A 16,465-nucleotide genomic window follows, 5' to 3' on the forward strand; every position below is an offset into this window, starting at 1 on the left:
TTAATCCAATGGCAGCGGGAGCGGCACCAGCTGCGGCGGCACTCGGGGGTCCCAGCGAGGGCGGGAGGGAGGGGCAGGGCGGCGGGGCGGGCCGCGCCCGGCGGCCCCCCGCGGCCTCCGTCCGTCCCTCGGCGGCGGGCGCCGAGAGGTGCCAGCGGGGGCGGCCGCAGGCTCCGGGGCGGCGGGGCCGCTCTGCTGAGGTGATTCCCGCCCCGCGCGCGTGCCACGGGCGACCGTTAGGTGGCAGCCGGCGTCGCGCGGCCGCCCTGCTTCCCCGCCGGGGCCCCGCGGCCGGCACCCGGGGAAGCCGGAGGGGTCGGGCGGCCCTGCGCGGCCGGGGCGCTGCGCTCCCTCCGCGGGGGTGTGCTTACGGGCGGGGGGGAAAGGACCGCGCACGCTTGTTCACGCGTTTTACCAGAAAACCTTCCGTTTCCATGAGAGGAGGATGGGGGCTTCCTCTCCTGGTCTCCCTGTGCAGCTCAGAGCAGGTTCCCCTTTGACTAGTAATACTCTAGTACCGGCTCTTCTATTTATTTTTTAAGCAATTAAATACTATATATATAGTATACTATATATATATATATATAAAAATTCTCAGCTGCAAGGATTTAGCAACTTCACGTGCCTCAAATAAGACTTTTGACTGCGAAGTCGCTAACCTATAATTAACTGCGGTGCAGTGCCCGTTGGGTACAGATGTCTCAGCCTGTACGAGTGAGTCTGTCACGGTCCCGCTGTACACGGTGCTGACGGTAGTGTCTCTCGGCGCAGCCCGGTCCGCCCCGGCCTTAGCGGTTCGTAACCTGCCAGGGCAAGCAAGGTAGGTTGGTACGGAGGGACGAGCTGCTGGCATACAGAGCGGGAATGCCCAGCCCGAGATGCCCTAGGAAGCCTGTGGCAGTGCCAGTAGCCAAACCCAGATTTCATGTCTTGAGAGACAGTACCTTTAGCTTAAAATGACCTTTTTTTGGCGTTTGCTGCGTTTCTCTTTGCTTTTCACTTCAAAAGAATAGTGTTAGGGGAAGGAGGAATAGAGTGAAGTAACTTTGTAGGAAAAAAATATTGAAATAATGTTTTTTTTCAAGAAATATCTGGTAACTATTGCATATGCCTGACAGCAGCAGGATTAAAGAAATAACTGATCCATTTAAAATGAAGACATATAATGTAGACAAATAGCCTTCCACCTGTAGTCCACATTATATCCAAGGATTCATCGATCACTTCCAAGCAGGTGACGTGCCAGATTTGCTAGAACCACCTTTTTCCTCAAAAATTAAGTTTCAAAAGGTAGTTCTAGTAAAATCTCAACAGAATTGAAAAGTAAGTTTGTATCCAGCTATGAAGAAACAGGCTGTGAGAGTGAGCAGACCAGTGCAGTCTGTTCTCAGCAATTTTTCTAGCAAAAAATCAAGTGTTGGGAACAATGTAAAATACTGAGAGCAGAATCTGATGTCAATTAAATGGCTTTAGACTTACTCAAGAACAGACATTACCTCAAAGACTTGTGAGCATCGTTGGATGCTGGATAGAAAACACAAATTAATACAGTGTGACCAGACAGATTTATTTTGCCTGAGAAGGCTTCATGCTTTTTTAATGGCCTCTGATTTACTCAGCAGGTATAAACAATGAGAGCCATAATAAGACATACAAACCGTCTAACCTGAAAGATTGACTCAAACAAAAATGACAAATCAAAGCACTTATACAAAGCCTGATACAAAATCAATCAGAATCTTACTAATATTTGGCAGTGCTAGGAAACAGCAAACAAGGCGGTCTTTGCTTAAAATAGTCTGTGCAGTGTTGCTTAATGTAAAGAAAGAAATTCATTATGGCTTTTAACAGCTTGAAACCACAAGATGATCACGGGTTAATAAAGGACTTGAGCTTATTTCCTTAAAAAAGTGGGAATTTTGAATATGGACAGATAGTTTAGGGTCACAAACTGTAAGAGGCACTTTCCATCACTCTCTTGAGGGAATTAAAACCAGAGAAATGCCATGGCCAGTAGAACCTGAGGAAACACATCCCTCTAGTGGCAAAAGTCTGCCAGATAAAGAGAGTACCCTCTAGATTCCATACGTAGTTGTCAGAAATGGTGCAGAAAAATAGCTGCACAGTTCTGAAGATGCATGGCAGGTACATGTGTGGATGTCCTCAGGTGCAACTTGCCTTATTTGCCTTATGTGTTTCTTAATTTGTTCTCGGTTAATAACGGTTGGATGGCACATTTCCACTTGTTTTTTTACATAAACTCTTTGGCTTTGCTTTTGTAATTCCAGTTCACTCTGGAAAAGAAGCCTTTGAGTTATCCTGAATACTATGAGGAAAGGTTTACCATTTTCACCTCCAAAACCGCTTATGTGGCCTCTCTACATTAAATGCATTGGAAGTATAAAGTTTGAAGTTTTCATCTTGAGATTTTGCTGTCAAAACTTAACCTTTTTGGGTACTAAAAGCTGTGTAATCACACAGCAGAAGATGGTATCTGTTCACCCAGCAGTCATAAGATGATCCATAAAAGCCGTTAACTAATGTCAACCTATACCATTCTCCCTGGCTTGGTCCTTGCTCTTCAGACATCTAGCAATCCTTTCATAACAACCTTCATTAAGCAGTTTTCTGTTTTTCCCTTCTTCATCTTACTAAGCCTGTTACAGGAAGTAGAAAGCAAACACCAGTATCAATAACTATTGCTAAAAATGTTAGATATACAGCAGTTACTAGGAAAATACTTAGTTTAATATTTGTCCACTTAGATTCTTCCTATTAATGAGAAGCTTTACATGACAGAGCATAGACTTTAGCCTCGGAACTTTGGGATATTTTCAAGAGAACACGAAAGACTTCGCACCCCCTAAAATCACTAAAATGTGAATGTACATGCAACGCACACTTTTAAACATTTAAGAACTTTTCCTTTGCTTTCTACTCCTACATCTGACAGTATAGATAGTCATAGGTCTAGGCAAGCACTTGTGTCTTAATTCTGCCTTCTGAAAACACAGGAGATATCTGAGGTCATAAAACCAAAGCCTTGCTAAAATGAATTTTAAAGACTGTCCTCCCCACAACTACTTGGCATGCACTTCTCTATGTCACTAGAGAGATATATATATATAAAACATGAAAATTATGTGACAATGTTAGGTACCTCTCAGCAAGTTTTCTGAAATATTAACATATTACTGAGCACTGGCTGTGTTTGCATCAATGAAGATCTGTTCTGCCACACAGGAATATGTGGTTCTGTTTTAGATCTATTACCATATACAATAGGAAGCATACATCATAGCGAAAGTACCCGTTATGCTTTTAAACTTCATTTGAGAACAAATCATTAAAAAAACAAGCAAAAAAACCCCCACCCCAGCAGAACAATGTAGGAAGATGTTCTAGAAAGACCAGTTTTTGGATGATCTACACAGAGAAGTGTCCAGTTCTGAAAAATGCACAGAAGTCAGTCATCTTTGGAGTTTTCTGGGGGTTTGTTCTGTGGTTTGTTTTTTTTATATTGTTGGGGGTTTTTTTGAAGAGTATCTTTAAGAAGTCTTTTACAGACACAGACTGTATAGGAGGAGAGACTGGAGAAAATGAAAGAGCAGACAAGCATAAATTACACATACACAAGAGGAAAAAAGTTTAAAACTGGTGACAAAACTAGTGAAGAAGCAGCACGTCTGACACTATTAGGGACAAAGGGTATTAACAGATATCTAAAGCGAAACTTTTGACGTAATGCAGAGAAAATGACAGCAGATGTTGAACAACAGGCAAGTTGGGAAAAAATAGTGAGAGATGAGTGTGACTACAAGTAATGAGAAAGAAAGTATTTGTCTAAAGTAGATATAATCGTAATATTCGAAAGATCTGAAGGTATTTTTCTTACTTAGTTCATCATCCACAAATTATCTGACACAAGGCATTGTGAAAGAAAAAAGCCTTACAGTTTTCTGTACCTTTCATTTAAAACTTTAAATACTAGAAATCACATGATGAAGACTAATATTACCAACTTGTTTCACATATATTAGGTCACAAAGCCCATTCTACATTGATGTTCTGGAGAAAAGGCATAATTGTTGGTAACTGACATAAGGCATTTTCTCTGATTAACAACCTAAACAGCTATATGAGCTTAACTGACACACAGTTTCTCTCAAATTATCAGAATCAACACAAACATTGTTTTTATTCATTTCCGTCGGTAAACAGCAGGATGTATATTACATAGCTCAGTCACAATTTGTCGGTATGCATTTAAGACCGTGCATACTGTCTTAAAAATTGTTTAATTGTCAGGTGTGGATTTCATAGAATTGTCAATAAGATTTTTATCAGGTGTTTCATAATGATACCAAGGTCCATCTCCCCTGTGTCTCATCAGTCTGCGTGCCTCCAACTCCATCAGCCTAAAAAAATGAGCAACAGACACACTAAACATGAAGTTTATGGTTTTGATCATACAATGTTTAACATCATTACTGACAACAGCAATGAGTTTAGCTTCCATGGTTTATAAATACTACTGAAACATAGGTAATGCCAAAATATGAAGGTTCAATTAAAACATCCTTCTGTCTCTATTTTTTTCAGCAAGTCATCTCACAAAAGAGTACTAAAAATACTTGCAGGAGTTCTGTCACAGGTTCTTGCCTAGTAAGGGGCTAGACAGTTTTCATACAGCTTTCAACTAAAAATAAATAGGAGCAAGAAAATCAGAAGTAAATGTGATGGTAGAAGGAGCTATGCTGTCTTGGTCCCAATAGCAACAGTTCGTGGTACTCAATTTCTTCTACCACCACAGTTTACTCTGAGTAAGTACAGAATAAACTCAGTACAAGGATGTCATTGCTGCCCACAAAATCTTCAACAGCAACAAGGAATATGACCAGTCCTGTAAACTGTCATTTAGCTACTCAATTAAGTGATAAGCATTAGCAGAGGCAAAAAGAGCTGTTCATTTCCTGACTCAGGAAGACAGAGCTATATCCTTTATAAATATGAACTGCTTTGAAGAGACACTCTTGTTTTACAAGACTGCCCTTGGATTGTTCCAGTTCTGGTAAACTTAATACTGAGAAGGCAGGGACTACAGATACCGGAACTTCCACTCTGCCACCAGCCAGTGCAGCAAGCCCTCAGGGTCAAGTGATACATGAGTAAACTCGTTATGTCAGCATCCAACGCTGTTTGTTAAGCAAGGTAAAAGAGTCAACTACAGTATGTTATCAGTATTTTAAAACCCTCAGCTACGTAACATACCTCAGTTCAGTTTTCTTCGCTTCAACATCAAGCAAAGCCATCTCTTTCTCATAGTTCTTTTCAGGGGGGTCAAGGAAGTAACGAGCTATCCAGCGACTTATAGGGTGCTGGAAAATATAAAACCAGACATTATTCATGCAATTTCCACGTAGAAATGTCATCATAACTAAATCATTTTGCATGTTCCCAGTCCTGAAAACATGTCATCAACACTATGGGTGCTGCCACTCAAACCACAATAGTAAAGTTAAAAACATGCTCAACTATTTTTAAGATCAGAACCCTAAAAACCTGTATTTCTTTTGCCATTTTTAAAGCCAAGATAACCTGCAGACTACTATTCTGTAACAAAATTAAAAGTTAATGGAAGACGTGATTTATTTCCTTTCTGTTGGCATAAAGTTCCTTAAACTGCCACTGTAATCACAGAAATGGACTCCAAACCTCTTACCGTAATCAGTAACATTTTAAAGTTTTGCTTCCACATAGAGGTCATTTCACTAGGAACAAAAGTCTAAATGAGTTGAAACAGTCATAATAGTATTGCTAAATTCGATTACTTCCTTTCAAAAACAAGAAAGTGCTTGCAGCAAGAAGCCAGGGACTAATGTTAGGAAAATATGAATTAAATGAAAAAAGTATAACCTTGAGTTTCTGACTACAAAAATCTTCAATTCTAGATATAAAAGCAGGTGTGATAATGGACTTTGAAACAACGCTAGCAAACAATACAAAAGAAGTAATGTCACTTTAAACTCCAGTATCTTAAGTTGTAGTTCCAGAGCAAGACATAAAGACAAAGACTGCATGCTAAGAATAAAGAGAATGAAAGACTGTTCTTACTATTTAGGAATATTATAAAAGAATTCTTGGCATATAGCTTCAGCAGTTTACTTGCACGAAGTTACAGATCATTTGCATCTACTTGTGTCAATAAACAGATTTCCTACAGCAACATGCATGTTCCATAAAGCTGAAAAAAAAAGCAAGTTTACCAAAACCGTAACTGCACAATTGGAGTTCTGCTACACTGATACCTAATGGCAGGGATATGGCCATCCTCATTATCATACTCCACACATTTTACTCCCAAAAGTATCATCAAGGGGAAGGCCGTCCATAACATGCCACCCTTTTATATGTTACACTCACTTTGTAGTATTCCCAGTACTCTGGAACGTAACCTTCGGGAATCTCTGCAAGTTCAGCTTCACCTGACAAGGAAAGGAGGGGAGGAACATTTCATACAAGGTTTGGTTTTTTTTTTCAAAGTACCTTATATTCTTCCTTTCACATTAAGAAAAGGTCATTATTTCACATGGAGAGTACTTAATCCCTCAATCTGAGCTCTATTCAGAAAAATTGGACTTGTAATTTTTCCAGACACTTCACACTGCATGTATCTAGCTCATAGACTTTAAGCCACAGAACAAAAGGGTGAAATTAGCAGCTATACAGAAGAAATAACTAAGATCAAGTCCACAAAAATGCCCTTTAAAGTATATGAGCTGAAAGCATGGATTTTTCCTAACTTCTCTATTAAATTAATTCCATATTATTACAATAGTAGATTTAAAACACGTATTGCCAAGCAGAATTTTGGCTTTTTTGCTAGATAAAAAGCAACAGTTGCAATGTATGCAGCCTTCTTAAAGAGGTATGTAAAACAAGGTAATACCAGCTTCTCATTTGAATACAGAACTGTTCACTAAACCTCACTAATGTTTGAAAGACTGTCAAAAGATGGAATTTTTCCATTTTTAAAAATGTGGAAAGCTTTTTAAAAAAAGCAACAACTACAGAAAAATAAGAATACTGGGAACATCGTCTATGTACTTACACAATATTACTGTAACTGTTAGGCCTATTTCATGGTCTTCCAAAGAGCAAGTCTTAAAAGACCTCTTTTTTCTATCCAGCATGCTTAGTTTCCATTTAATAATTTTGACTGTGTACTTAGCTTAGCCATGACAGAGCACTCACCAATGAAGATGTTGACATATGTTATGAATAGTGCCACTGGTATTCCTGTCAGAAATACATAGAATCTCTGTATAGGGCATAAAAAGAAAAAGAAACAGTATGGGAAACTCAGAAGCCTGACAAAATTTAGATGAGGTTAGTCTGAAAATGATGTAACAGTCAGTAATTCTTAGATTTGCATTCATAGGTTAGATAGGGATGTTGTACGTAAAGACATATTGCTGCTTAGAATGAGTTAATTACCAAACTAGAATACAGAAACAGCAATGCTGTGTCAGTCCATGAGCCTATTTAGTTCAGCTTTCAACCTCCCGGAGAGGTCAGTCTCTGCAGAAGGAGACAGTAACGCTTCCCCTGAATGCCATCTCAGCATCTTGTGATGACTGGCTTCAGCATTTAACTGTAATGAGGCACTAACACCAGTGCAATATAATCCAACATAAATACAACCACTGCTGGCTTTGGTAACTGTGGAAGGCAGATAAAGGAAGCCTGATCACACGAAGGGAGTTGTATCAAGTTGGCTGTTAGCCCTCATAATAGGCTTTACCCGAAACCTAGCTTTTTAGGGGTCGAACTCAGGTCAGGCTTCCTCAGTCTAATCTCTGGTATTAATGGTTTAGGTAACTGAAGGCAAACCCTGTAGGAGAGTAGGAAAACCTAATACATTTTAGAAAGGAGGATGGAGCGGAAAGCATTTGTAGGTTATGCATATATGAACACAGACACATAATTTAAGAATGCTACTACAGTATTAATTTGAGTACCTATCACAATCTTTGCCATTTAGCCAATCGTTTTACTTCATCTGACCCTGATTTTACAACATATGACAAAAAATTATTTAGGAGGAGGACTGGAATCTCTTGTTTATGTGAATAGTGCCAACCACATTTTAGATGCTGTCATGTAAACAATAGAGAAAATTGTATTTTAGACACCTCTACACCATTTGCAAGGGATGTGTTATACTGAATGTAATAAATTTGTTTCTAACTCACCAACAAGTTCAGAAATCGAGTATCATAAAAACTTGTTGCCTTGATAATAAACATTCTCTTCCCATGGCTGCTGCTATGTCGTACAGGAGCTGAAAATGGAACCAAAGTATTATGTTTTTTTCTCCCTTTGGTGCTTGTGCCAGGATAAGGTCAACAACACATGTGGGGGAAAAAAAAGGCAGCATACAGCAGTGGCTGAGTAGTTACAAGCTGGTTTTCTAGAGGATATCAATGTCCCTAAAAGCCTGCCTGAACTAATTGTCTGTTTTGCTAGAATGAACCTATTTTTTTTCTAACTTTAGACATAGTTATATTTCTACCTGTAAGTCACAACAAATAAATCATTGAATGTCATTATACAGGGCCAAGTAAATTCACAGATTAGTATATTAGGAAGTTTGACCTGCCGCTAGTTTTGATCCATATTCTACCCAAGAAATGTAATTTCTCAGAGGAGCGGTGATACACGCTGCACCCCTCGAGGGATTTTCCTGCGCGTTGAATGGGTTTCCTACACCTGCTCCGCCAAGGAAGAGCCGCAGCAGCCTGTAATTGCCGCCGCCCAGCTCCGCCTTCTGCCCCAGCCCCACAGCCAAGGTAGCGGGGAAAGGCCCGAGCCCAGCGACCGCCCCGAGCCGGGGAGCCGAGACGGAGGCACCCACCCCGCGCCCGCTGTGCCGCCGAGACGCGGCCCCCGCCTCGCACCGGCCGCGGCGGGCAAGCCTCCCTGAGGCGGCGGGCGAACCTCCCTGAGGCGGCGGCCCCGCGGCCCGCCGCGCCCCTCTCCTCAGGAGGACGCCTCTCCTCCGCCCCCCAAGGTCACCTCGCCCCTGGCACACCCGTCCCCCTCGTTCCCGCCACCGAGGCCCTACCGACGATGCCGGGGAGGCGGGCGGCCCCGGCGATCCAGGGGAGGCGAGCGCCGCCCGCCGCGCCGCTCGCCGCCCGCCGAGCTCCCCAGGCAGCCGCTGCCCGGAGCAGCAGGCTCATGGCCGCCATAGCTGGAACTGGCACGGGGGCGGGGCCGCCAGCGCCACTTTCCGCGGCGGGGTGAAGCTAGGCAGCCGCCATGTTGACAAAGGGCAGGTCCTTCACTCTCCTTCCGGCGCCCCCGCAGGACGCCGTCCGCGGCGCCAGGCATTGTGGGAGGGGCGGTGGGGTCATGGCGGCCGCCGGGGCGATGGCCGCCCTGTGCGGGCGCCTCACGGCTGCGCTGCGGGTGTTAGGAGCGCGGCCGGGCTCGACGGCTGCCGGCTTCCCTGGGTAGGCACCGGGGCGGGGAGGCTGAGGTTCAGGAACCGGTTGGAGTGGGGATGGGCGCGTCGCGGGCCGTAGCGCGGTTCCCGGGAGGAAGGAGAGCCGCCCTTAGCGCTCCGCGTTGGCGGGAGGCAGGCGGCAGGCTGTCCGGGTGTCCTGGCTTCTGAAACCTCGACCGAGGGCTGCAGAGTGCCTTGTATTGTAAGGCATTGTTTAAGTGTAGTATGAAGCGCTTCCCTGTGCACGTTGCTGTTTTGCACTCGTTATGCTTCCAGCCTGGGGTTTTTTCGTGCTTACGCCATGTTTACTGCTTTTGCTATTTAGTTGAAGCCAACGTAGGAGGACGTGTTCTTGTATAGTGTAGCTTCAACTTGTTCTTTCTTCTAATCTTCAAATTGTTATTTATCTCTGAGCATAGATAAGTGATAATTAGATGAGCCCCGGGGAGGAGAAAACAACACTGAGGTGACATTTTTATGAAGAACTGAACCCGTACCTTTTCCCCCTAGACTGTGGTATTCATCTGTCTGTAGGACCTGTGCCTTTATGAACGAAAGAAACATTCTCATTTAGCAGAATATTATTTTCCTTATCATCTATAGCTTTCCTTCTAATTTTTATGCAGATTGATGCTCAATCTATTCCACAAGAACCTAGCAAAAGTTGAGCCCTTCCATCAGTTGAAGTTTCTGCACACTACTTTGTCTCGGAAAGGTCTGGAGGAGTTTTTTGATGATCCAAGAAACTGGGGAGAAAAAAACGTAAAGTCTGGTGAGTTATATTTAGCATTTCTGATAGTGATCTTTGAGCCACTTGTGCTCAGCTGAGATCTGACCTCCTATTTTGCATTATAGGAAGTATTCATAGCTACATAAAACTTATTTTTTATATGTATATGTACATAAATATACTTGTGCATTTTATGCCTGTTAATTTTTTTTTTTCTGTGTATTCTGTGTTTATGAAAGCAAATAGCTATTATGCAGCAAAATATTTTGCTGTAAATCCTCTGCCTTGCTCTTAAGTGAGAGTGTATCACGGAAGAGACATTCTTTGACGAAATAAACAGTACCATGGAAGAAAAATATTTCAATGTAAAGATTCATCTTATAGCTTTCCCTGTTTCCGGCCTTTTACAAACACAAAAACAGTACATGTCATTGTTTTTTTAATGTATTGGTATATTCAAAGGAAAGCTGATTATCCACAAGGATAGCTTTCCAAGGGGCAGTATTTCTTAAAAAAGTGATCCTTGTTCTGTTGAGTCAGCTGAGCCTGCTAATAGAAGCACTTTTTTTTTCAGAATAAGAGAACTTTTTTTTTTTTTACAGGGGATGCATGGAATATAAAGCAGCTAAGGGGCAAGAGTAGCGAAGACTTGCACAAACTTTGGTAAGTAAGTTTTAGTGAAGTAGCTTTTCTTCTTTCAAAGCAGCTCTGCATGTTTTATTAAAATGTGGCTAGTGAACTTATTAGCCAGTAAATTTAGTCTGCCACACAGCTCTGCATGCTTAAGGCTGCTTTGGGCTTGGAGCAGCCCAAGTTCAGGTACTGCTCAGAATACAAAAGCTGTACTGCAGGTGGTTGTGTGACAGTTGTGTTCAGTACAAAGGGTTCACGTTTGGTACGAAGAGACTGAGCTTGAGCCCTTTGCGGGGGGATTGTTCGAACTGCAGGACAGACATGGCTGGAAGTGACCTCTGGTGGGGCTAACCACTAAGTTAGATCAGGTTGCTCAGGTCTGCATCCATTCCGATGTTGAAAGTCTCTGAGGCTGGAGATTGCATCACTACTCTAGACAACCTGTGCCAGGGCTAAACTAGTACTTATTACTTGGAACAGTTTTTTCCTTGCTATATCTTGTCCTTTTGCTGTGCACCTGTAAGAAGAGTCTGTCTCTGTCATGTAGTGGAAGACTACTTAGTGTTAACCTCTTCCCTCCTTAGCTGCCTTTATTGCAGGTGAAGTAAACCTGTGTACCTCAGCCTCTCCTTGTCTGTCCTGTAGGTTAGCCCTCCCCTGCCCACCTCTGAGCTTTCTCCAGGTGGTCAGTATCTTTTTGCTTCTTTATATGAAGCTATCAGGTACAGGATATGGGGTTATATGTGCTCTATCCAGCAGGGTAGTGTGTGAATAATTGCCAATGCATCTAGAAATAATTTCTGAAGTACTATGCTTTCTGATGTAGGTATGTCCTACTGAAGGAAAAAAACATGCTTTTAACTTTGGAGCAAGAATCAAAACGACAACTCAGGCCTATGCCAAGTCCAGAACGATTAGAAAAGGTAACTTTTTCACGCTAGCTAAAAATATAACTCTAAGTAGAATTGCTGAGTGAAAGGTAAAGTGTTTGTAAACTTGTTAAAGACCATTTTTAAAGTATTTCCCTGATTTTAGTATAAGCACAAACACTGTGCTCAAGCAACATTATGGGAAAGGCCTCTCCACCTGTTATAACGTTAAGAAATATTTTGCCTTCTTCATGCCCTGAAACTGCACTAGAGGATTTCTAGAAACTTCCTAGTAAACCCTTCACAAACTTTTTTATCCACTTAACTGTTGCCAACTTCTTGCTTGACGTTGTCTTCTCCAAACTTGTGCCCTTTGGTTCTTTGCTGTCCTCACTTTTGTCATCCCCTCCTTCTTTTGCATTATTGTGATTCTGCAACTAATTTATTAAATTCTTTCCTCAGTATCTTTACCATTGAAAACTTTATTTACTTATAAATCGACTGCCATCTCTATGCTTATGTCTCACAGATAGAAATGTACACCTTCACTGGCCAGTTAAATAATCCAGCTGTTTGACATGAGAGATATTGTCAGATACCCCCCTATTTATCCAAATTAATTTGGGAAAAGTCTGACCTTTACATTGTTCCTCTGAATTTTTTTGTATGGTTTATCATTTAACTGTATATATGCCATCACATGCATCTGTGTTATGATCTCTGTTTTTTGTCAGCCATGGATTTGGTTTCGTACTCTTGGCATTTCATCGCTGTACTTATTAGGGAAGATCCAATATAAAACTCTCCTGGATCTTCTAGTGTATCTTGTTCTAATTTATAATACAGTTTCTCAACTGCGATGTGTGATTCCCATTCTGAAGAGTATTTTCTGCTTAGTCCTACCTACATATCCATGCTCAGAAACTCCAAATCAGAGTAGAACTTGTTTTGGGAGGAAACTTGTTAAGCAGCCCCAACATTTCAAAACTCAAATCTTACTAACTGCCTGTTTGGTTTTGGCTGAAGCCCAAGAAAAGTAGAAGTCAAGCAGCAGTTAAATACTATGATTGCACCAAGACAAAATACAGCAATCTGCTTATTAAAATTGGCGCTAGCGGTGGCTTCCCAGAGCATTTAACGTGTTGCCATATGTAATGTGTGTTACAGTAATATTATGTGGCAGACCTGACTAAAAACCTTCAACTCAAGTGTCATGGTTTGGTCAAGGCAGCTTCCTAACCAGCCAACAGGCTGGTTATGGAGTCTGGTCACAGCCTCAAAAGTGTGAACTAGAATAACAAACAGCCATTACAAACCCCCTGATGGAAATACATACAGCCTATCTTCTATTTGCTTCTCCTACTTTCTTCCTGCCTTAGAGCTTTCTATACTTCTAGCATCAGCATTAGATCTGGCTTTATGTATTTAGCCAGGTAGTCTTTAATGAGTATTCGGACTGTCAGTTATTTAATCTCTTCTACTTCTAAGTTAGTTTTTTTAAGCACCCATGCTTTACTGTTCTAGTACACAGGGCCAGTTCAGCTGTTTCACTCAGTTCACAACTGTGAGATTATTCATGATGGAACTCTGAGTGTGTTTTACTTTTGCTTTTCCTTTAAATTTTGTCTTAGATCTTCATTTGAGATCTTTTAAATTGTCGGCATTGTGTTTTGTTAGCTCATCCTGACACTTCCCTCTTTCCAGGTAGAAAAATCTATGAAAAATATAGACTTGGTTGTCAGAGAAAGAGAAATTGCTTTGAGGCTTTTACAAACTGGCCATGAAAAACCAGTACCTGGCGAGTGGAGAAATGACTTCTTAGGACGCACCTACTGGTATGGAAAAGAGAACTTTTTTCATACGTGTGAATGTTTCTTGTGGTATGTCTCTTTAGCAGAAAATCCATATCTAATCAAGAAAGGATGCATATATTCTATAGAAGGAAACATGTTTTCTGGTCAGCATTCAGGTGCTGCTTGAGTTTTGGGTTTTGGTTTTTTAAATGTGGTTACAATTGTTGCTAAATAATTAAATGGCAAACTCTACCATTAATTATAACAAAATTAGTTCCATGTAACTAATGATTTCTGTGCTCAGAGGATGTCTGTTACTATAGTGATTCTGTAACACATGAATGAGCTAGGGAGTACTGTTCAAGTTGAACTGTCTGGACTTCCCTAGTTATAATGCAAAATTCACATATTGGACAACTGTGTTCTGACTGCACCACCCAAAGTGTTGCATTCCAACATCCGTTGGAATTCTCTACTAGTCTTGGTAGATATTTAACTTAAAAGCTTCTACCTTTGGAATTATTTATTGTCTAGATACTTTCAATAATCTGTAATTTCAGGTGATGATGCTGAAGGCTCTGGCAGGACCTGCTATTTCATTAACCAGTATTTTACCCTCATCATATTGGCAGTTGAAGCAATAATTACAGTATTCAGCCCTGCAGTAGCAGTGTAGATAACAGAAGGTCACACTATATTAATGGTGAATTTTGGGTTGTTATCCATTTGTTTACCCATTAAATATAAATCAGCAGAGTACTAAATTTACACTAGATTTACATCTCGGATAAGGCTTCTGTACACCTCTTCTGCTTGGAAACATTGTCTGCAAAGAAGGGTTTGCCCATATATTTGGAAGTCCAGTCCCCAGTTAAAGCGGTGGGGAGGGGCAGATGGCATGAAATGGTCTTTAAGCACATGCAGAAACTCTTCAATACACATAATAGTAGGTCTGACACAATCTGGATGCACTGGAGTCTGTAGGTAAGTCTGCATAAGCCATCTGTGCAGCCCATATGCAAAAGAAACCCCAAACAGAAATAATAGAGGCTATATTTGGAGGGAAAGACTTATGTTCAGGCAGATTTGCACTTGACATGACACTCAAACACTGGCATTTAAACAAAAATTGTAGTAGAAACAAAAGTCTTGTCATACATAGTTTGTTCCCATCAGCTTTTGAAAGTTTTCTTATGGAGGAGTAACTTTAAAATATAAATTCAAAGAATCCCTATCTATATTGGGCCCTCTCTTCAAACATCTGCAGTTTTTAAAGCAAGACCACTTTTTACACAGAAAGATGGGGAGCTACGTATGAGAGAGTTACAAACCAAGCCAGCAATACAGCTGAGAGTAAATACCCAGTAGATTGCAAAATTTGCATGTGGGTCAGACCACTTTATTACCCTACTGTAACAAAGTGTAACTGGTAGAATCCAAGAATGAAGACAAAAAGTATACGTTCTATAATCACTTTTATCTATCTTTAACAGGTACACTTACAAGGAATGGCCAATACCATGGTACTTGAACAAAAAATACAAAAAGAGGAAATTCTATTACTTACCTCATGTGAATCACTTCATCAGGTAAACAGATTGTTTTGACACTGAAAGTTATTTTCTGATCTGTTCCTCAGTCCTCCTTATACCACTTTGTAAGGAAAAAAATAGTAGTAATCTTGTTTTGTTGTTTTTACGGCTAGTAGACTGAAAAGAAGGCTTTTTAAAATTACAGAGTGCTCTGTTTCTTATTGCTGTTCCCATCTTAGTTATTAAGAGACTTGGTTAGCTATGAAGTTGCACTATAAAAGTAATTTTACATGCAGAGTACCTAAGATCCTCCCAGAGGATAAGTTTCTGTAGAATTCAAAAGCAGAAGGAAAAAAAATATAGTTTGCTTTGCAGGCATTTTTGCTTATCAAAAGCAAATTAATACTGAAGTTGTTAATCACTGGGAGCCTCTCTTTGATTAGGGGGGTGAGCTCATTAAGGATGGTACAAGCTAGCTAGACATTAACCACACTGACTTCTTTATTTCAGGCTCAGACTTGAAAAATCTTTACGTAGAAGAGCGAGAAGGCAAAACCTAGAGAAGACGAGGCAGAAGGTCTTGGAAAGGAAGTTCCCTCACCTTGCTGTAAAATCTCAGAGCCAGTAACATGCTGGAAGAGCACTGCAAGCAATTGGTCTGTCTCTTTGTGACTGGAACATGAAACAAGTTCTGAAACCAGCGAACAACGTGACTGAGCATTCCTGAGAGTCTCCATAATTTTTTTTTTAATCCCACATTTGACCTAAATTAAACTTGTGATCCTCAATTAAAATGCAGCTTTGGTGCATAACTCAAATTAATCCTAACAGTTGTTTCTAGAAACATTTGAAAAATGACGTATTAACCAGCTATTACAAAAGTGAAACGTACATCATTAACAGTGAAAAGCAGCACCTGACTGCCAGATGAAAGTATAAAGTGTAGGGATAATATTTACCTGGTTTAGTTTAACAAATATGCATTAAAACCGCACAGAAACAGGAGAGCTGCTGAAGCTCACTTACTAGCCTTTGTTCCCTGATTATCTGAGCTATGGGTATGTCACCTAAGTTACATGTGCTTTCTGCATAAAAGCATGGGAAAATATACCCTTCAGTCTGCTACGAGGAACTTTTTCCCTGCTTGAAGTCTGGCTTTGTTAGAAAGTATGAAATATTTAGCATGTGAACTTTTAATAATACAGTCTTAATATACTGAGATTTCTAGGTATCTATCACTTGTGCAATTTTTTTTTGCAGCATGCAAAATGTTTGAAGGAAGACTGGTAATACTCTATGAAATTGAAGTAGAAAGGTACTGCTACTGCTCTCAGTTGATGGTAAACACCTACTTCAGGAAAGCTTTTAATGTTCAGTTGAGATTGTGAGGAAATTTA

At 40.9% G+C, this 16,465-nt stretch overlaps 2 protein-coding genes across 2 annotated transcripts; one reads left to right on the forward strand and one right to left on the reverse strand.

Annotated features, from left to right (window-relative positions):
- Window positions 1-1,546: 1,546 nt before the first annotated feature.
- NDUFB5 (NADH:ubiquinone oxidoreductase subunit B5) lies at window positions 1,547-9,327 on the reverse strand. Its single transcript, XM_072866363.1, has 6 exons — window positions 9,128-9,327; window positions 8,256-8,344; window positions 7,255-7,321; window positions 6,424-6,485; window positions 5,272-5,378; window positions 1,547-4,418 (listed from the first exon to the last, which is right to left on the reverse strand). The coding sequence occupies exons 1-6, from the start codon at window positions 9,252-9,254 to the stop codon at window positions 4,298-4,300; spliced, it is 573 nt and encodes a 190-aa protein (XP_072722464.1). The 5' UTR covers window positions 9,255-9,327; the 3' UTR covers window positions 1,547-4,297.
- A 47-nt stretch (window positions 9,328-9,374) lies between these two features.
- On the forward strand, window positions 9,375-15,866 carry MRPL47 (mitochondrial ribosomal protein L47). The gene is made up of 7 exons (XM_072866362.1): window positions 9,375-9,518; window positions 10,138-10,283; window positions 10,844-10,904; window positions 11,701-11,797; window positions 13,448-13,578; window positions 15,030-15,125; window positions 15,579-15,866. The coding sequence occupies exons 1-7, from the start codon at window positions 9,418-9,420 to the stop codon at window positions 15,694-15,696; spliced, it is 750 nt and encodes a 249-aa protein (XP_072722463.1). The 5' UTR covers window positions 9,375-9,417; the 3' UTR covers window positions 15,697-15,866.
- Window positions 15,867-16,465: the final 599 nt, after the last annotated feature.

The sequence above is a fragment of the Ciconia boyciana genome, chromosome 7 (genome assembly GCF_034638445.1).
Source record: "Ciconia boyciana chromosome 7, ASM3463844v1, whole genome shotgun sequence".
Classification (NCBI taxonomy): Eukaryota; Metazoa; Chordata; class Aves; order Ciconiiformes; family Ciconiidae; genus Ciconia; species Ciconia boyciana.